At 36.0% G+C, this 20,226-nt stretch overlaps 1 protein-coding gene across 1 annotated transcript in view; it reads left to right on the top strand.

The window, feature by feature from the left end:
* Positions 1-20,226, top strand: part of LOC118909964 (general transcription factor IIE subunit 2-like) — an 86,800-nt gene that overhangs the window by 27,475 nt on the left and 39,099 nt on the right. Inside the window, 4 exon segments of the mRNA XM_057504999.1 lie at positions 4,470-4,577; positions 6,142-6,225; positions 6,228-6,329; positions 16,846-16,926. Coding sequence (XP_057360982.1) covers positions 4,470-4,577; positions 6,142-6,225; positions 6,228-6,329; positions 16,846-16,926 — 375 coding nt within the window.

The following is a 20,226-nucleotide window of genomic DNA, read 5'->3' as shown; positions in this document are numbered from 1 at the left end:
TATTCTAGGAATGTAAGAGTGGTTAGTGTTTGAAAATCAATGTAAGTCATACTAAGAGAATAAAGAAGAAAAATCATACGACCATCTCAGACATAGAAAAGCTGCTGATAAAATTTAACAGGCATTCATGATAACAACTTGTAGCAAATCAGTTGTAGAAGCAAACTTCTTTAAGCCAGTAGAACAAATTTTCTTAATCTTACTCTGAAGGAACACTTGAAATAATTTTTAGGTCTCAAAGACCTTTGCAAAAAATGTTATCACTGCAGCTCATATATGTTACCTAATCAAAAGTTGTGGATATAATAAACCAATAATAATTTTCTTTTGAACAGAGACGAGTTTTGTGTCTTTGTATATGTATTTTGCACAATTTGTTAGCCTAATGTGGGGGTGGGGTGGGGGTGTTTCTTCTTCCTCAGAAAGGATATCAGCTCTGATGCAGCTTAATGTAGTATAAGTAAAATGCAATTTTTTCTTTCTCTCTGTCTCTCTCTCTTTTTTAAACCGTATCCAAGTAGGCCACTTGTTTGGAAATGAGCAGAAGTGTCAGAAAAGGATCCTTCACCCAGGTGCACATTTGTATTGAAAGGGTGGGAAGAGAGAGTTCAGTTTTGTTTTTTAGTTCTTCCAGGTGGTTTTCAGCAATGCTTGAGACTTGCTGATAGCCTTCCTCACTCTCACGCTCAAACAGCATCACAAGATTTGCTTTTGCCACATAACTTTTCCAGAGATTTTGTTTTCATTTGAAATTTAGAGATCTTGTGGCTTAAAGTCAGAGCACTTTTTTTCTAGAGCCTTGCAGAAGAAACTGGGGCAGCCAGTTCACATGATTAAAAAAAGGTCTACTAAAAAGGCTAGCTTTTACTTTCTCTTCAAAGTACTCAGCAAAGTATAGCCTCCTCTTTCCTTGAAGGCACTTCTGAATTTACCTTTTAGCTTAAACGTTCTTTTGAAATCTCTGCTGAGCCACTGGATTTCTGTACGTAGCAGATTTATGTGTTCAGGCACACTGGTCTTTGTTTACTAAAGCAAAGCATTTTTTGTAGCATCATTCAAGGTATTTCTCGTTTCATTAAAAAATTTTTATTAATTTTGGTATTATTAATGTACAATTACATGAGCAACATTATGGTTACTAGACTCCCCTTATTATCAAGTCCCCACCTCATATGCCGTTACAGCCACTGTCCATCAGTGTAGTAAGATGCTATAGAATCACTACTTGTCTTCTCTGAGCTATACTGCCTTCCCCGTGCCCCCGCTACATTATGTGTGCTAATCATAATGCCCCTTTTTCCTGCTTATCTCTCCCTTCCCACCCATCCTCCCTAGACCCTTTCCCTTTGGTAACTGTTAGTCCATTCTTGGGTTCTGTGAATCTGCTGCTGTTTTGTTCCTTCAGTTTTTGCATTGTTGTCATACTCCACAGATGAGTGAAATCATTCAGCACTTGTCTTTCTCCACCTAGGTTATTTCACAGAGCATAATACCCTCTAGTTCCATCCATGTTGTGGCAAATGGTAGGATTTGTTTTCTTCTTATGGCTGCATAATATTACATTGTGTATAAGTACCACATCTTCTTTATCCATTTATCTACTGATAGATACTTAAAGGTTGCTCCCATTTCTTGGCTATTGTAAATAGTGCTGTGATAAACATAGGGGTGCATGTGTCTTTCTCAAACTGGAGTGCTGCATTCTTAGGGTAAATTCCTAGGAGTGGAAATCCTGGGTGAAATGGTATTTCTATTTTGAGCTTTTTGAGGAACCTCCATACTGCTTTCCACAATGGTTGAACTAATTTACATTCCTACCAGCAGTGTAGGAAGGTTCCCCTTTCTCCACGTCCTCGCCAACATTTGTTGTTGCTTGTCTTTTGGATGTTGGCCATCCTAACTGGTGTGAGGTGATATCTCATTGTGGTTTTAATTTGGATTTCTCTGATGAGTAGCGATGTGGAGCATCTTTTCGTGTGCCTGTTGGCCATCTGAATTTCTTCTTTGGAGAAGTGTCTGTTCAGCTCCTCTGCCCATTTTTTAATTGGATTATTTGCTTTTTGTTTGTTGAGGTGCATGAGCTCTTTATATAATTTGGATGTCAACCCCTTATCAGATCTGTCATTTATGAATACATTCTCCCATAATGTAGGATGTCTTTTTGTTCTATTGATGGTGTCCTTTGCTGTACAGAAGCTTTTTAGTTTGATATAGTCCCACTTGTTCATTTTTGCTTTTGTTTCCCTTGCCAGGGGAGATATGTTCATGAAGAAGTCGCTCATGTTTATGTCCAAGAGATTTTTGCCTATGTTTTTTCCTAGGAGTTTTATGGCTTCATGACTTACATTCAGGTCTTTGATCCATTTCAAATTTACTTTTGTGTATGGGGTTAGACCATAATCCAGTTTCATTCTCTTTCATGTAGCTTTCCAGTTTTGCCAACACCAGCTGTTGAAGAGGCTGTAATTTCTCCATTGTATATCCATGGCTCCTTCATCATATATTAATTGACCATATATGCTTGGGTTTATATCTGGGCTCTCTAGTCTGTTCCACTGGTCTATGGGTCTGTTTTTGTGCCAGTACCAAATTGTCTTGATTAATGTGGCTTTGTAGTAGAGCTTGATGTCAGGGAGCGTAATTCTCCCCTCTTTATTCTTCCTTCTCAGAATTGCTTTGGCTATTCAAGGTCTTTTGTCGTTCCATATGAATTTAGAACTGTTTGCCCTAATTCATTGAAGAATGCTGTTGGTATTTTGATAAGGATTGCATTGAATCTGTAGATTGCTTTAGGTAGGATGGCCATTTTGACAATATTAATTCTTCCTGTCCTTGAGCATGGGATATGTTTCCATTTATTGGTATCTTTAATTTCTCTCATGAGTGTCTTGTAGTTCTCAGAGTATAAGTCTTCCACTTCCTTGGTTAGGTTTATTCTTAGGTATTTATTCTTTTTGATGCAATTGTGAATGGAATTATTTTCCTGATTTCTCTTTCTGCTAGTTCATCATTTGTGTATAGGAATGCAACAGATTTCTGTGTATTAATCTTGTATCCTGCAACTTTGGTGAATTCAGATATTCTGTTAGTTTTGGAATGGAGTCTTTAGGGTTTTTTATGTACAGTATCCTGTCATCTGCAAACAGGGACAATTTGACTTCTTCCTTGCCAATCTGGATGCCTTTTATTTCTTCATGTTGTCTGATTGCTGTGGCTAGAACCTCCAGATCTATGTTGAATAAAAGTGGGGAGAGTGGGCACCCTTGTCTTGCTCCTGATCTTAAAGGAAAAGCTTTCAGCTTCTTGCTGTTAAGTATAATGTTGGCTGTGGGTTTGTCATATATGGCCTTTATTATGTTGAGGTATTTGCCCTCTATCTGTTTTATTGAGAGTTTTTATCGTGAATGGATGTTGAATTTTGTTGAATGCTTTTTCAGCATCTATGGAGATGATCATGTTGTTTTTGTCCATCTTTTTGTTGATGTGGTGGATGATGTTGATGGATTTTCAAATGTTGTATCATCCTTGCATCCCTGGTATGAATCCCACTAAGGAGCACACCTGTTGGGTTGCATGGTAAGAGTGTATTTAGCTTCATAAGAAACTGCCAAACTGACTTCTAAAGCAGCTGTAACACTGCATTCCCACCAGCAATGAGAATTTGTGTTCTTCCACATCCTCACCAGCATTGGGTGTCTACATATGTTTTTGAACTTAATAATTTTTCCTGCTCATCTTTCCATATTAGCACATAGTGAACAGCTGTGTTTTCTGTTTTAACATCTGTATAGTAGCATAGATGTGCTGTAGTTTATTAATCAGTTCTCTGTTGGTGCCCTGTTGGGTTGATTTAGATATTTTCCTTTTGCAAACATGATACACAGTTGTGCTATCAGTTTTCTATGGTGGGCTGTCTTTGGGGTAGATTCCCAGAAGTGGGGTTGCTGGGTCAAAGGTTTTAAGTGCGTTTATATTGCCAAATTGCCCTCACTAGGAATTGTATCAGTTTATCTGTAGTGCATGAGAGGGCCTCTTCCCTTACAGCCTAACCCATAGAGTCAAATATACAGATTTTTGCCAGTTTAATAGTTAAGATCTGTCTTGTTTGAAGTTATGTTTTTCATATACATATAAGCTTTTTGCAGTTCTTTTTCGTGATTTATGTGTTCCTCCTGTCTTTGGACCATTTTCCTGGTAGGTTTTTGGAGCTGTGAAAATATTAGGACAATTAATTAGCTCTTTGTGCTATGAGTTGCAAATATTTTTTCTCAGTTTATTATTTGGTTTTATAAACCTATTGAGTTTGAACCCACTTCTGTCTGGTTTTATATTCTCTTCATCACTATGAGTGTGCCGCCTCAAATGGTACATGTTCTACATTCCTGAAAAGATTCATGTACCTGTAACTATTATTTAAAGCATCTAGCATTTTAAAACTGTCTTCTAATGACAGTTTCTTCCCTCAGTAGACACGGCATCAACGAGGAGACACACATCCTTTAACTTTAGAAGAAATTTTGGATGAAACACAACATTTAGATATTGGACTCAAGCAGAAACAATGGCTAATGACTGAGGTAAGAATAGTCTTAAAATATTGTAAAAGAAAAAAATTAGTTGAGTACCATGTGTTTACTATAACTAGGGTTTTAATATATTGAAATTTGATTATTTTTATTCTTAAAACTGCTATAGGGTTTTTTATGTTTTTTACATATAAACATTTTAAGATTGATTTGTTTTTACATAATACATATTTAAAAATGCAAAGACTTTAGCATAAAATTGTAAAGAAGTCAGTCATTAATACCAATTCCATTTACTATTTTACAGAACAATGCTTTTTTTGAATTGCTAAATTTAAAATGTACGTATTGGCAAATTGTATTGTTTTTGCATATGTTTTAGGACATTTATAACATAAGGTATGGGGGGATAGCAAGGTATTTGTTACACTCTTACTACTCTTAGGACTTGACAGTGATGTTAGTACCTCTAGCAGGTTACTTTTGAAAAATAATCATGAGCATTGTGTATGTACACACAATATTGGAAGAAACTCCCAATCAGTCAGTAACTGCTAATTTGTAAATGAATAACATTTTGAAAATTCACTTTTCCATTTAAGTATGAAATGACAATTAAGAAGACTACTTTCTAGGACCAGTGCTATATTCTAAAGACCAAATTTAAAATTCCTAAAATGCAATCAGTTAATTTTGTTTAATAACCAAGCAAAATATTATTCTTGGTTTTCATGATATAAAATGGGCCAGTTAATCAGTATCATTGTAACTCATTATTTTAGTGATAGGGAAATAGTGGTAATCCACATTTAAATTTTGTTATTTTACCTAATCTTGGAATTTCACAGGCTACCCACATCAGAAGATTTTTTGAAATTACTATTCCATTTTCCCTCCTTTCTTCTTTCTGTGTTTTTTTTCTTTCTCCTCTGAGGGTTTGGCTGGCAGCTGCAAAAGAAAATAAATAGGGTTGCCCTTTCTTAAAGAGCTTTCCTTCTGATATTAGCTGTACAACGGAACTGATTAGGAACGTAATTCTATTCAGTAATTCCTGTGTTCCTACTCAGTTTCATTCTTAAGCTGACATAGGCAACTTTCTTGTATGCACTAGTCTAGTGCTTGTCATTTCCTTCCATGGCTGCTAGTGCCATTCGTTACCAGTTGGGGGGCAGCCTGCCTATTGATCTTCATTACAGGGTAATGTTTCTCACATGATAGTGCCAGTAATGCGGTAACTGTACATTGAGGGTGGGATAGGCGGTACCCAGCTCACTTTGTCTATTCATGTTAGTAGACATCTTACTGATTCTTTCCTCTTTTTTCTTTCAAAAGAAGACTGGTACGGTTTTCTTCAAAGTAATTGCAATAAAATGGTCTCTTGTCATCCAAAGACTATGTAAAAAACATTTTTTTATAAAAGATATGCACCATGCTGATCTCTACCTGTTGTTTGGGTCCTGGATGTTCAGTATTTTAGATCTGCTAGTAGATATTCACAAGGTATTTTTAAGTTTGCCAGTATATTGAATATATTCTTTTAATGTTTATTAGAATTTAAGAATGTGTATATGAGGCTTCTTTTGGTTAATTTATGCAAATTGTGTCACTGTTGCAGGCATTAGTTAATAATCCCAAAATTGAAGTAATAGAGGGGAAGCATGCCTTCAAGCCCAAGTGCAACTTGAAAGATAAGAAGGCTCGGCCCTGCTTAGGCTGTTAGATCAGCATGACCAGTGACGCTTAGGAGGAATTCTTTTAGAAGACATAGAGGAAGGACTGCCCAATTCCCAGAAAGCGGTCAAGGTAATCTCTTTTCTTTTTATGCCTTAATATAATTTGAATTAATAATGTCATCTTGGTTTTGAACAAATACCAAAAATTTTTACATTTTTATTTATATATTCTTGGGGTTGTGGTGAGCCAGTTGAAGATCTGAAATTTGTGTCTTGTGCTACAGAGCAGGCCATTTTTGTGTAACTGTGACAGCTCCCTTCTGAGTTGTTGTGTATGACTGATTCTTCAGAATAGCATATTTCTGGAAAGTCTACTTCAAAGACATTAGTATTTTTCTTATAAGTTGTTATATTTGTATACAGGAGCTGCTGCAATAAAGCTAGTTGGCACTGCTAACCTGAGGGAACAGAGTCATTAAAACACAAAATCACTGACTAATAATCTGGCTGTTTTGATTTCCTAGAGGGCTATCAGTAAAAATCATACAGATTATATTTCCACGTTAAATTTGGAACTTGCTTTGAAAAGGCTGCTAATCTCTATTCTTCACAGTTGCTCATGGTTGATGCTAATATGAGCAGGTTCATTCTTTTTGCTACCTGTGGAGTGGAAATTGCCCCTTTCTCTCCTCTACTTCTTGGTACTTCAGTTACATGTTAGACGTTTTTGGTATTGTCCCACAAGTCACTGAGGCTCTGTTAATTTTCTTTCAACTTGTTCTCCTGATCTGTTGTGAACCCTGACTTTGATTGTTTATCTCCAATTTGTTGTTAAGCTCAGTTGATGAATATTTTATTTTCGAGATTGTAAGTTTCAGGTCTGTACTTTTCATGCTTATGTTTTGTTTCTTTGCTGAGATTTTATTTTTTTTGTTTATTACAGCTGTATTTTCCATTATAGTCCTGAGTATAATTTCTTGTAATTGCTTTAGATTTCAACAGCTGGGTCATCTTGGGGCTAGTCTGCACTGACTTTCTGTCTCTTGAGTATGGGTCATACTTTCTTATTTCTTCATAAATCCAGCAAATTTCTATTGAATATTGTGAAGTATATGTGCAAAGATTCAGGATTCTGTTATATTCCTGTAAAGAGCATTTTTGTTTTGTTTTTCAGTGGGCAGTTACCTTGGCTAGAGTCAAACCCCACACTTTGTCTTCTCTGCAGTGGATGGCATATGATAGATGTTTTTTATTCTTTCACCTCTTGCTCTTTTTAAAATGTCTTGTCCAAAATTTATATAGTTTCTGGAGGAGGATTGCTTGCTTAGGAGCTTTTTGGCCATTACTAGAAGTAGAAACCTCTTAAGATGTTTAACTTTAAAGTGTCTAAACTTAACCTGTACAAATGTTGCACATAATATGTGACCAAGTTGATACATTATGCACTTTATAGCATGCTGAAAGGTAGAACCACTGAATCCTAGCCTGACAGTTGAGAGTGCTAGATACTTTTTCTGCTCCATTCTTTTTTTTTTCCTGTTTTTTTAGGGGCCAATATGGGGTTTTCCAATAACGAAATTAACTTTCAGTGTAGACTTACAAGACCAGTCTGCATTTGTAATATGATTTAATTTTGAGGTGATGTGTTGTTCAGCTACTCCTCAGGATTTTTAATTAAAAATTTTTTTTTCTTAATTAAAAAAAAACACAGTTTAACATCTTAATATTTAGTTCAGTAGTGTTAAGTGTATTTACATTGTTGTGCAAAAGATCTGCAGAACTTTTACTTTGCAAAACTGAAACACTAAACCCATGAAACAACTCCCCTTTTCCCCCCTCCCCAGTAGCCGGCAAGCACCATTCTACTTTGTCTCTGATTTTAACTACTGTAAGTCCCTCCTATAAGTAGAATCATATACTGTTGTCTTTTTGTGCCTGGCTTATGTCACTTAGCACAATGTCCTCAAGGCTCATCCATGTTGTAGCATTTGTCACAGTTCCCTTCCTTTTTAAGACTGAATAATACTCCATTGTATGTATATGTCACATTTTGTTTATCCATTCAGTTGCTTCCACACTTTTGCTATTGTGAATAACGCTGCTCTGAACATTAGTGTGAGAATACCTCTTCAGGACTCTGCTTTTAATTCTTTAGGATATGTCCATGGAAGTAGAATTGTTGCATATTAGTTATTCTGTTTTTAATTTTGTAGGACCTCCATACTCTTTTCCACAGTAGCTTTACCATTTACGTTCCTACCAACAGTGTGCACGGGTTCACATTTCTCCATGTGCTTGCCATCACTGTTTTCCATTTTTTTGAGAGTGGCTAGCCTAATGTGTGTGAGTTAGTATCTCATTGCAGCTTTGATTTGCATTCCCCTACTGAGTAGTGATGTTGAGCATTTGTTCATGTGCTTATTGCCCATTTGTATATATTCCTTGGAGAAATATCTGTTCAAATCAATTGCCTGTTTTTGAATTGAGTTATTTGTTGTTGAGTGGTAGGAGTTCTCTATATATTCTGAGTATTAACTCTTACCACACATATGACTTGCAAATATTTTCTCCCATTCTGTGTGTTGTCTTTTTACTGTGTTGATGTTGCCTTTGATGTATAAAAAAGGTTTTAATTTTTGTGAAGTCAGATTTGTCTATTTTTTGTTTTGTTGTCTTTAGTGTCATATCCATGAAATTGCCAAATCCAGTGTCAAAACCTTTTGTTCTGTATTTTCTTCTGATGAGTTTTATAGTTTTAGGTCTTACATTTAGGTCTTTAATTTGTTTGGAGTTGATTTTTATATATTGTGTTAGGTAATGGTCTGCTTTCATCGTTTTGTTTGGGAATATCCATTTTCCTACCACTACTTGTTGAAAATACTGTCCTTTCCCCATTGAGTGTCTTGGCACACTTGTCAAAAGTCATTTGACCATATATGCACCAATTTGTTTCTGTGCTCTCTTATTCCGTTGGCCTCTATGTCTGTGGCAGTGGCCTTTATGCCACTACCACACTGCTTAGAATTACTGTAGCTTTATAGGAAGTTTTGCAATCAGAAATTGAATCATCCAGCTTTGCTTTTCTTTTTCAAGATTGTTTTGGTTATTTGGAATCCCTTGAGATTCCATATAAATTTTAGAGTGGGTTTTTTCTTATTTTGACAAAAAAAATTGGGATTTTAACAGGGATTGCATTAAATCTGTAGATTGTTTGGGTAGTATTGACATACTCATCTGTGAAACTGGGATGTGTTTCCATTATGTAATGCCTTTCTCTGTTGCTTGTTACACTCTTTGTTTTAAGTGTATTTTGTCTGATGAAAGTATTGCTATCCCTGCTTTCTTTGGTTTCCATTTACATGGAATATCTTTTTCCATTACTTCACCTTCAGTCTATATGTGTTTTTAGGTCTGGAGTGTCTTGCAGGCAGCATATAGATGGGTTTTGTTTTTTCATCCATTTACTCACCCTGTATCTTTTGATTGGAGCATTTAGACTATTTACATTTAGATTAAATATTCATAGGTATGTACATTTTGGTAATTGTTTCCTGTTTTTGTTTTTTGTAGCTCTCTTCCTTTTTTGCTCTCTTGTGATTGATGACTTTTTATTGTTATGCTTGGATTCCCTTCTGTTTATGTTTTGTTGTATATCTATTATATGTAATTGGTTTGTAGTTATCATAAGGCTCACATGAATTCTAAGTGTATAGTGGTCTGTGTTAAGTTGATGGCTGCTTCAGTGAGAACACATTGTAAACGCACTATGTTTTTACTTTCCCTCATCCATATTTTAGGTATATGGTATCATATTTTGCATCTTTTAGTTTGTGATTCCCATAGCTAAATTTTTAGATACAACTGATGTTATTAATTTTGTCTTTTAACCTTCAATCTAGCTTTTAAGTGATTGATCTACTACTTTGGCTCTATGTTTGCTCCTCCCAGTGAAATTTTTTCCTGTTTGATTTACCTATAACTTTTGTTGGTTTGGGAAACTCTATCTCTCCTTCAATTCAGAATGATAACCTTGCTGTGTTAAGTATTATTAGTTCTAGATTTTTTGCTTTCAGCACTTTAAATATATTATGCCATTTCCTTCTTGCCTGTAAGTTTTCTGCTTTTGTTGTAAGAAAAATCAGCTGATAGCTTAATGGCTGTTGATTCCCTCAAGTGTATTTTTCATTTCATTTAGTACATTTTTTAGCTCTGATTGGTTCTTTTTAAAATTTTCTCTCTTTGATGAATTTCTCCTTGAGTTCATTCACTCTTCTCTCAAGTCCAGTGAGCATCTTTGTAACCATTACTGCAGTTCCTAGCATCAGTGGTGGAGTGCCTGACCTTTTTGTTTCTCTGTCTCTCTTGCCATTCTCTTTTCTATTTTTAATTGACACTTCTCAGTGTCTATATGAGTCTACTGCTGTTCTGTTCCTTCTGTTTTGCTTTGTTTTTATATTCCACAAATGAGTGAAATCATATGGTGTTTATTTTTCTCCACCTGGTTTATTTCACTAAGCATAATGTCCTATAGATCCATCCATGTTGTTGCAAATGGCAGGATTTCTTTTCCTTTTATGGCTGAATAATGTGTTTTTATTTTATTTCATTTTTAAAATTTTGGTATCATTAATGTACAATTACATGAGCAACATTATGGTTACTAGACTCCCCCCATTATCAAGTCCCCATCACATACCCCATTACAGTCACTGTCCATCAGTGTAGTAAGATGCTACAGAGTCACTACTTGTCTTCTCTGTGTTGTACTGCCTTCCCCATGCCACCCCCTACATTATGTGTGCTAATCGTAATGCTCCCTTTTCCCCCTTATCCTTCCCTTCCCACCCATCCTCCCCAGTCCCTTTCCCTTTGGCAACTGTTAGTCCATTCTTGGGTTCTGTGAGTCTGCTGCTGTTTTGTTCCTTCAGTTTTGGCTTTGTTCTTATACTCCACAGATTAGTGAAATCATTTGGCACTTCTCTTTTTCTGCCTGGCTTATTTCACTGAGCATAATACCCTCCAGCTCCATCCATGGAGCTGTTGCATGCAACAACATTTGTTGTTGTTGCAAATGGTAGGAGTTGTTTTCTTCTCATGGCTGAATAATATTCCATTGTGTGTATGTACCACATCTTTATCCATTCATCTACTGATGGACACTTAGGTTGCTTCCATTTCTTAGCTATTGTAAATAGTGTTGCGATAAACATAGGGGTGCATATATCTTTTTGAAACTGCATCCCTTCACTTTTAGTCTGTGTGTCTCTGGGTTTAAAATGAGTTTTTTATAGGCAGCATATAGATGAGTCTTGTTTCTTTATCCATTCTGCCTCTCTGTCTTTTGATTGGTGCATTTTTCAATTTACATTTATGGTGATTATTGATACATATGTACTCATTGCCATTTTATTAATTGTTAGATTCTGGCTGTGTTTATTAGCTCCTCTTGTTTCTTTCTTCCTCTTGTACTTTTCTTATGTTATTGATGCTTTTCTTTAGTGTTGTTACTGGGTTTCTCTTTGTTTATTTTTGTGTGTGTGTGTTATTTATTGTAGGTTTTAGTTTTATGTTTACCAAAGGTTCAGGGATGGCTCCTTTACTATATAATAGTCTATATAAACTGCTGATTAGTCTATTTCAAATACAGTCTAAAGGTACTTTTTTTTCCTCTTCTTCCTCCTCCTCATTTTTCATATTAGATGTCATAGTCTGCACTTTTTATGTATCCCTTGACTGATTTTGTGTATAGTTTATTTTGCTTCTTTTGTTTTATTTTAATTTTTACTTGCTCGGTAATTTGTTGGTCTACTATCTTTACTGTGCGTTCATTTTCACTGGTGAAAGATACTTAGCCTTAGGATCATTTCCTTCTACAGCAATTCCTTTAACATACTCTGTAAGGCTGGCTTAGTCATGGCGAATTCCTTCAACCTTTGTTTATCTTCAGATTGTTTAATATGTGCTTCAAATTTAAATGATAATCTTGTTGGGTACAGGATTCTTGATTGGAGGTCCTTCTGGTCCACTACATTAAATGTATAATGCCAATCCCTCTGGCCTGTGGAGTTTCCGTTGTGAAGTCTGCTGCTAGCCTGATGAGATTTCCTTTATAAGCAATCTTTTTTCTCTCTCTGGATGCTTTCAACTCTCTCCTTATCCTTGATCTTTGCCATTTTATTTATTATATGTCTTGGTGTTGTCTTCCTGGGGTTCCTTTTGTTATGGGATCTCTGTGCTTCCATGGCCTGAGTGTCTATTTCCTTCCCCAGATTGGGGATGTTTTCAACAATTACTTCCTTAAAGAGACTTTCTGTCCCCTTATCTTTCTCTTATCCTTCTATTACCCCTGTTGTGCAAATATTGTTTTGTTTGTATTGGTCACATAGCTCTCTTATCATTCTTTCATTCCTAGAGAGGCTCTGTTCCTCAGCTTCCTTTTTTTTCTCTTCTCTAATTTCCATTTCATTTACCATGTCCTGTACATGTTCTCATCTACTTTTAAATCCCTCCATTGTGTGCTTCATTTCAGATACTGTATTCTTCAGCTCTGAGTGGTTCTTTTTCAGGTCTTCTATAACTCTTTTGAAGTCCTCTCTCAGATCTTGAATACTTTCTGGAGTTCTGTCCTCTAATTTTGCTGAATCATATTCCTCTTCATAGTCATTTTGTCAGGGTTTTTGTGTTTCATCCTATCTATTAAATGGATCTGCTATGCTTCCTGGTCTATAGAGTAATAGCTTTGTGAAGAAGGTGTCCTGTGGTGCTCAGAAGCGCAAGATACTTTACTCTATAGTGCCTGGCTCTATTTTGTGGGGCCCCAGCTGTTGGCATACAATGGGTGGGGCTGCCTTTCTGTCTGTCTGCTGTAGTGTTCTCAGTCTGGGCTGGCAGTTTGCGTCTGTTGCCCATTTGTGATCAGTGCAGGATTGTCTGCTGGAATCACTATGGGTGGGTTTGCCCTCTTCCTGGCCTGCAGCAATGATAGTGCTGCTGGGTTAATGGGGGATGGGCAGGCTGATGTGGGGGTCTGCCCATGCCTGAAGTACAGCAACAGGCTTGTGCACCCACAGGGAGGGAGGTGGTCTTGGGTCTGGCTCCGGTAGGCACCTCCCTGGTTGGGCTGAAATGGAGCCAGGCAAGCTGAGAGTCTTCCTCTGCCTGCGGCAGCAAAATCTAACTCTACGGCTGGGTCAAGTGGGTTGACTGGCAGTGCGCACAGGGAGGAGCCTCGGGGCTGTGTTTGCAGTGAGGGGGGTATAGCATCTGGGCTCCTGGAGTTCCTGACCTGTTTGGCTGAGGGAGTGCCGGGGAGGTATTGTCCACCTGCCCTTTCTTCCGAGGAGATAGTTCTGTGTAACCCTTGCCCTTCTGGCACTCCTCCTGCTGTTTGCACATCCTTAACACTACCCATTCTTCCTTTGTCTCAGGGAACCAGTGGAGCTTGCCTGTTCTCTGCAAGTCATTGCAATCTCAGCCTCTCCCAGTGTTCCACCTGCCCTTGGTGTCCAGCCCTGCTGGTCACCAGAATCCAATGTAATGTGAGCTCGTGCTCCCAGAGCAGATATCCAGGGCCAGGTGTTCAGCACTCCTGGGCTCCTACCCCCTCCCCACTTTGTTCCCCTTTCTCCCACCTGTACGCTGGGGTCTGGTGGGGGGCTTGGGTCCTGCTCAGTCATAGCTCTGCCACTTTATACTTTTCTATGAGGTCTTCTCCTCTTCCCCAGTTGTAGTAGTCTATTTTGTAGTCATCAGGCTATTTTCAGGTTTAGTTATATTTGCTATATTTTCTTGTTCTGTGTTTTGGGGAAAAGGTTTCTGTCTTGTCTTCCTACTCCACCATATTCCCCCTCTCCCCTGCCCTCCACCTTGCCATTTTCTGTGGATTCTCTCTAGCCTTTGTTGAGTAGAAGCTCTTCAGTCAGCCCCCAGTTCCTCAGGAGGAACTACTCTATGTGTAGGTGTAAATTCAGTGTGTTAATGGGAGGAGGTGTGCTCAAGTCTTTCACCACCATCTAAGACAAGTCCTTGAAATGATTCTTGGTGGACAGTTTTTTCCTGTTAGCACTTTGAATATGTCAGCGTACTGCCTTCGTGCCTTCAAAGTTTCTGATGAGAAATCTGGTTTTAATCTTAATGAGGTTACCTTCCTTGTATGTGATTTCTTGCTTCTCTCTCTCTGCTTACAAGATTTTCTCTTTGTCTTTTGAAAGTTTGTTTATAATAAATCTCAGTCTGGGTGTCTTTAAGTTCATCTTAATTGGTGTTTGTTGACACATTTGCAAATGTTACTTCTTCAAATACTTGACCTCTTTCTTTCTCTCTTCTCCTGCTGGGACTGCCTCTGTTCATATGTTGGTCCACTTGATGGTGTCCCAGAGGTCTCTTAGGCTCCGTTCCCTTGTCTTTCAGTCTTTTTTCTGTCTGTTCCTCATCCTTGATGATTTCCCTTGTCCTGTCAAGTTCGTTGATTCTTCTACCTGCTCAAAAATGCCTTTTAATCGTTATAGTAAAATTTCAATTCACTTACTGTTGTTTAAGCTACAGATTTTCATTTTGGTTTCTTCCTAGATTTTCTTTATTGTTATTGCTGTTTGCATTTTGTCCATACATTGTTTTCTTGACTTTCTCTGTATTTTCCTTTAGTGTTTTTAGCATATCTTAAGACAGATATTTTAAAGTCTTTGTCTAGTATACCATCAGGTATTTTTCAAGGACGGTTAGATTATTTTTTTTCCTTTGAATGGGCCATACTTTCCTGTTTCTTTGTATGCCTTGTGATTTTTGGTTGAAAACTGGACATTTGAATCTAATACTGTGGTAACTCTGGGAACCAGATTATCTTCCTTCCCTAGGTCTTGCTGGTTTTTTTTTGTTTTGATTGTTGTAGTCTGTTTCTGTGGCAAGAATTAGCCCAAGGTGTAATCTTAAAGTCTCTCCAGGTCTTTCCTAAATCTTTATTTGGACATGCATTTTCACTTTCTAATTTTCCCTATTTATGGAGTTGTTTTTGCATGTCCTGGTATTTAATATCCTCCAAGCCTTCCTATGGAAGTTGCAAGTCTGTAATAGATGCCAGACTTGCAACTTCCAGTCTGTAATAGACTCCAGAATTTCAAAATAGTTTCTTCAGACAGATTCTGCCAGTGTGATTGTTGTCTAGGTTGGGAGACACATGTTTCTAGTGCTTCCTCTATCATCTTCTGAGAATCTTGTATAACATGTTTTGCAATCAGGAGCTCTGAGACCTCCAACTTTATTCTTCTTCAAGATTATTTTGCCATTCAGGATCCTTCAAGATTTCATATTAATTTGAGGGTGGTTTTCTTTTTTCCTATTTCTGCAAAAAGTGCTGTTGGACTTTGGTAGGGATTGCATTGATTCTGTATATTGCTTTTGGTATTATTGATATCTTAACAATATTAAGTCTTCCAGTGCATGAACTTGGATGTCGTACCCCTATTTTGTGTCTTTGATTTCTTTTAGCAATGTCTTTTGAATTCTTTCATATGTCTTTCATATGTAATCATTACCATTTACCACCTGGGCCCAATGGAGTTTATTTGGTTATTTAAAAAGTGATTTTCATTTTGTGAATAATTTACATACATAAGAATACAGAGATGATGAAGAATAGCTTTATTAGAAATTTTATTAAGATTTTGACATAGTAAGTCTGTGTATCAAGTACATTTTTGTAAACACTCATAAGAAAGATGAAAGAATAGTATATGTCCTGTCAGCAAAGTGAGTTGGGTAGCATTCCTGTCACACAATGTGATAAAGTCTGTCCTTCATGTTGAATAACTGACTGGGTGACAAAACCTTATTTCCCTAACTCCTTAGAAATATGTTGATTCTTAAGCTTGAGATCATTCATCTGTGGTATTCTCATCTAAAGACTCATAGTTTGAGATTTTATTTCTCTGGTGGATTTCATCATCATTAGGGTCTAGAGAGCTGCTATCTAGCTTTTTGCATTCTTGTTCTCATTCATTCATAATAGTGAAATACCTTCTGTCAGTTTTCTTGTCATGGAGGAGTGTAAAATAAAAAGATTCTAAATTGCCGTCTGTGTTCAGTGAAAGCTAAAAGACAGCAAAGAGTGTCCCAATGTTTTATATCTTCCTGAAAGGTGATGATGCAGTACTTTGGGCAGTGCAATAAGAAAACTGAAGGATGGCTGTTCATTTCACCATTGCATCACACTACTAGGTGGTTTAATCATTCTTCCATTTTTCTCATTGTTTAAGCTTTTAAAGAGTATTATTGGAAACAATTGATAGTTCCATGTTAATTGTAAACATTCCAAGGTAGAGGAAAAGTAAGAATACTAAGATCCCATAATTTTTCTTAGGTTAATAAAGTGGTCCAGTGGTCCCAAATCATAATTGTAAGAGACTGAATTTACTCCAGTTTTAAAAAATAAGTAAATTATCTCTTTGTTCTTTGGAAGACCTCTAAGACTGAGGGGGGGAAAAAGTCTTGACAATAGAAAGAAACTCAGGAAATAAAATTAGGTCTAGTGGACCCTAATGGTATATTGAAGGCAAAAAGCAATGGGAGCCTTTTTTTATTTAAAAAAAAACCTTTTGAGTTTGGGTGAGGTAATTTAGAGTTAACTGAATTCTTTTTTCCTTATCTTTTAGGCTTTATGGAACCAGATAGTGTTTGTAAATTGTCCTGATAAAAAGATTCGTTTCTTCAATGTCAGTTTTCTGTGGATGAAGGTAAGCCTTTCTGTATATATACTTTTTTGTTTGCAAGCGTGTCATAAATTTAGGGTGGCAAAATTTACCATAATTATAATGCAATTACAACTTAAATTTTATAATATTGCTCTTTTAGTATTATCTCTTAGAGCAGAGCTACTAACTCCTGTGTCTAACATCTTGTTTCTCAGAATGCTATTTGAAACATGTAATTTGAAAGATTTTAGGTTAATTATCCTTGCAGTCATGGTAAAGCAGTTAAGGATTTCTTATGCTTATAGCTCAGCTTTACCAAAAAGGAGGGTTTTTTTTTCTGTTATTTTACAAATATTACTTCATATGTTGACATGAATGCTTGATGCAAGACAGGAAAAAGAACAAACTTGGTGACCAGTATTCTCTCAACTTATAAATCTTTTGATTATCAAGTTGGTTAAGGCAGGAGATTACTTTTTTCTTTCTGGCAGTTACAGAGTTTTATGGAAGATACATGTTTTACCTTATACTAAATGTATGATAACTGTATTTTGGATTTTAGTTAAAAAATATTTCATTAGCTTTTTTTCATGTAAAACAGTAACTAAAGGGTTTAGTCATGAGAAATTTCTTTGGCCTACAAGTAGAAATTCTCATTTAAACAAATACGATATTTTACTATAAATATGTACTAGTTTTGAAGTTTAATACAAAGGCAAGAAAAGAATTGAAAACTATTTTAATTAAGTTCTCAAAAGTAATACAAACTCACAGCAAAATATTCTAACAATATGGAAGTACATAGAATAAAATAGTAATGTTCAACTCCAAATAGTGAAATGATTGCTCTGCCTGCCTAGTTTGACTCTTCTGTATTGCATTAAATAAAAGATACTCTATTGAACAAATAATTTTGTGTAAGGAACGCATTTAAAAGTCTTGTCCCTTTTGTAGCCCATACATGTCTTGATTATGACTGTGTAATTTGTACAGTCCCCTAAGTTTTTCTTTTCTATGTTATCTGGCTGTAAATACTCAGGCTTATGGTGCTTGTAGATAGGAGTTTATTAGTCATCTCCGCTTACTTAGATGACAGCGATGTGTTTTAAGAAATAGAATGTTGTTTGTGAAAATCGTGACAGAGTGCCTTGTAGTGTAGTGGTTCTCAGCAAATGTTTACTAATTAAATAATTTGCAAGCCATTCCAGTTCTTCTGCATCAGCTGTTCTAATAAGGTAAGCTTTCTGTATGTGAACAGGGTGGAGATGAACTCCTGTGCATTGTAGTAATAGTTGCTCATTGAAGAAAGGTCTGGCTTAGTTGTACTGCTTGATTTAACTTGGAATTTTGCTGTTATGGAATCTTTGATAAATTGTCAAATTGATTTCTTGCTTTTGAAAAACATAGGTATGGACTTGATCTTTAAAATCCTTGCAAGTTAAAAAAAAAATAACTGATTGCTTTATTTTTCATAATGTTTTACATAAACCATTTGAAAAAAATGGCTTTTACCACAAATATCACATGTTCAGATAGGAAGAAGGTTCTTAAACAGCACATGTGCTTTTCCTCCATCTAATTCCAGTCCTTTTCTGGTGTGACAGCTACTTAAACTAGCTTCACTCATGTTCTTGTGATTTTTTTTCCATATTGGTAAATGATATGACTATATTGTTATTTCTTGATTTTTCTCAACTTGAAGTGTTGATTCCAACACTTGTCTCTCTACTTCCCAATATAGTATAGTCCTAGTTTTAGTTTCTCTACCATTTATTTTAGCACCTTCAACAAACTTTCTTAGTGGGAGTCTTGAGTATTAAGTGTGCTCTGCAGAAGGCAGCATAGTGCAGCATATCTGTTAGGCAAGTAGATGTTTAAATTGAGGCAAGTGTTGAGATTGAGATTGCAGTAGCTCTGTAAGGGTAGCATGAAACTCTAGGATTTCTTGATAGTATTTCACTGGAGAAATTTTAGGAGTTAGAATTTCCATTTAACAGTAATCCTCACATTAATCCTTATACTAAGCCATTGTTATTTTCTGTCCCTTTTATGTTCTTTACATGGATACTATCGTTTTAACCGCTCAGCCTTTTCCTGTTTGTGTATCTTGTACATATATTAAAATGAAAATATCCCATTTTCACTTGTCATTTATATGCCCTTTGTTGACTTATGCTCTTCCCATCTGCATATTACTTGGCTAAGGAGAAAATGAGTATTTTTCACTTTTCTCCCCTAGATTATGAAAGTGATCATATATGCTTGCTAGTAAAATCTCACACTCTAGAATTAAGTTCTATAGATATTCTATAATGCTGTGTGGCTAGTTAATACTCCACTTTAGAGATGTACCTGATGAATGGGTTTTTAAGTGCTGCAGGAAAAATCCTTATACATGCTACACATGGGATTTCTTTTATGTTAATGAAGCACCCATATAAATCAGGGTGATACTGGGAAGATAAATTGATAAATTATTTTTGCATCTTTCAAGATATTTGTTGTTGCTGATGTATTTAATATGTGATGAAATAGATTACTAGATTTCCTAATATCAAACCATCCTTACGCTCCTAGAATTACTTGAATAACCCTACTTTGGTTTTATGTATTTCTGGGTTCTTTTTGCTAATGTATTTAAGGATTTTTGCTTTTGTATGGTCAGTTTTCTTTTTTGTGTGTGTGTTCTCATTGATTGGTATCGGTAGATTCATAAAAAGGTAATTACAGTTTTCCTTCCTTCCTTTCTTCCTGCCCCCCCTTTCCCTCCTTTTTCTGTCCTTTCTCATGAGAATATTAGAGTTCTTGAAGATTTGAAAGCATGTGTATTGCTTTTGACAATACTCTTAAGGTCTCCTTTGGTTATGTCCCTTAAATTTTCTATCTTGTGAGTCAGTTTTACTAATGTGTGTTTTCACAAAATCGTCATTTTTTTTTAACTTTCAAATTTATTAGTATATAATTTTGCAGAATATGGCCCTAGAACTTATTTAAGTTTTTCTCCATTATCCTCCCTTTTTGTTGCTAACTTTTTATATCTGGAATTTATCCCTTATTTTTTTGTTGTGCTATTGGTTTGTTTTACTTTTGTTTTGTTTTGTTTTAAAAGAAAATTGATCAAATCACCCTTTACATACTAGTTTTGACTTCTTATGAGCAGTGACTGAGCAAATATTAAAATCTCCCATTGCTTTTCCATACTTTTGTTAGTTTTGTTAGTACTTCCTGTAGATATCAGAGAATTGCAAAGGCAAAGGCCTGGGGAAGAGTTTGATGTTTTCTATAGGTTTACTCTTTTAATTAGATTCAGTGGACCCTTTTAATAAGAAATATTTTGTAACA

Source organism: Manis pentadactyla, chromosome 7 (assembly GCF_030020395.1).
Source record: "Manis pentadactyla isolate mManPen7 chromosome 7, mManPen7.hap1, whole genome shotgun sequence".
Taxonomy (NCBI): domain Eukaryota; kingdom Metazoa; phylum Chordata; class Mammalia; order Pholidota; family Manidae; genus Manis; species Manis pentadactyla.
This window is presented reverse-complemented; position numbering and strand designations above follow the sequence as displayed.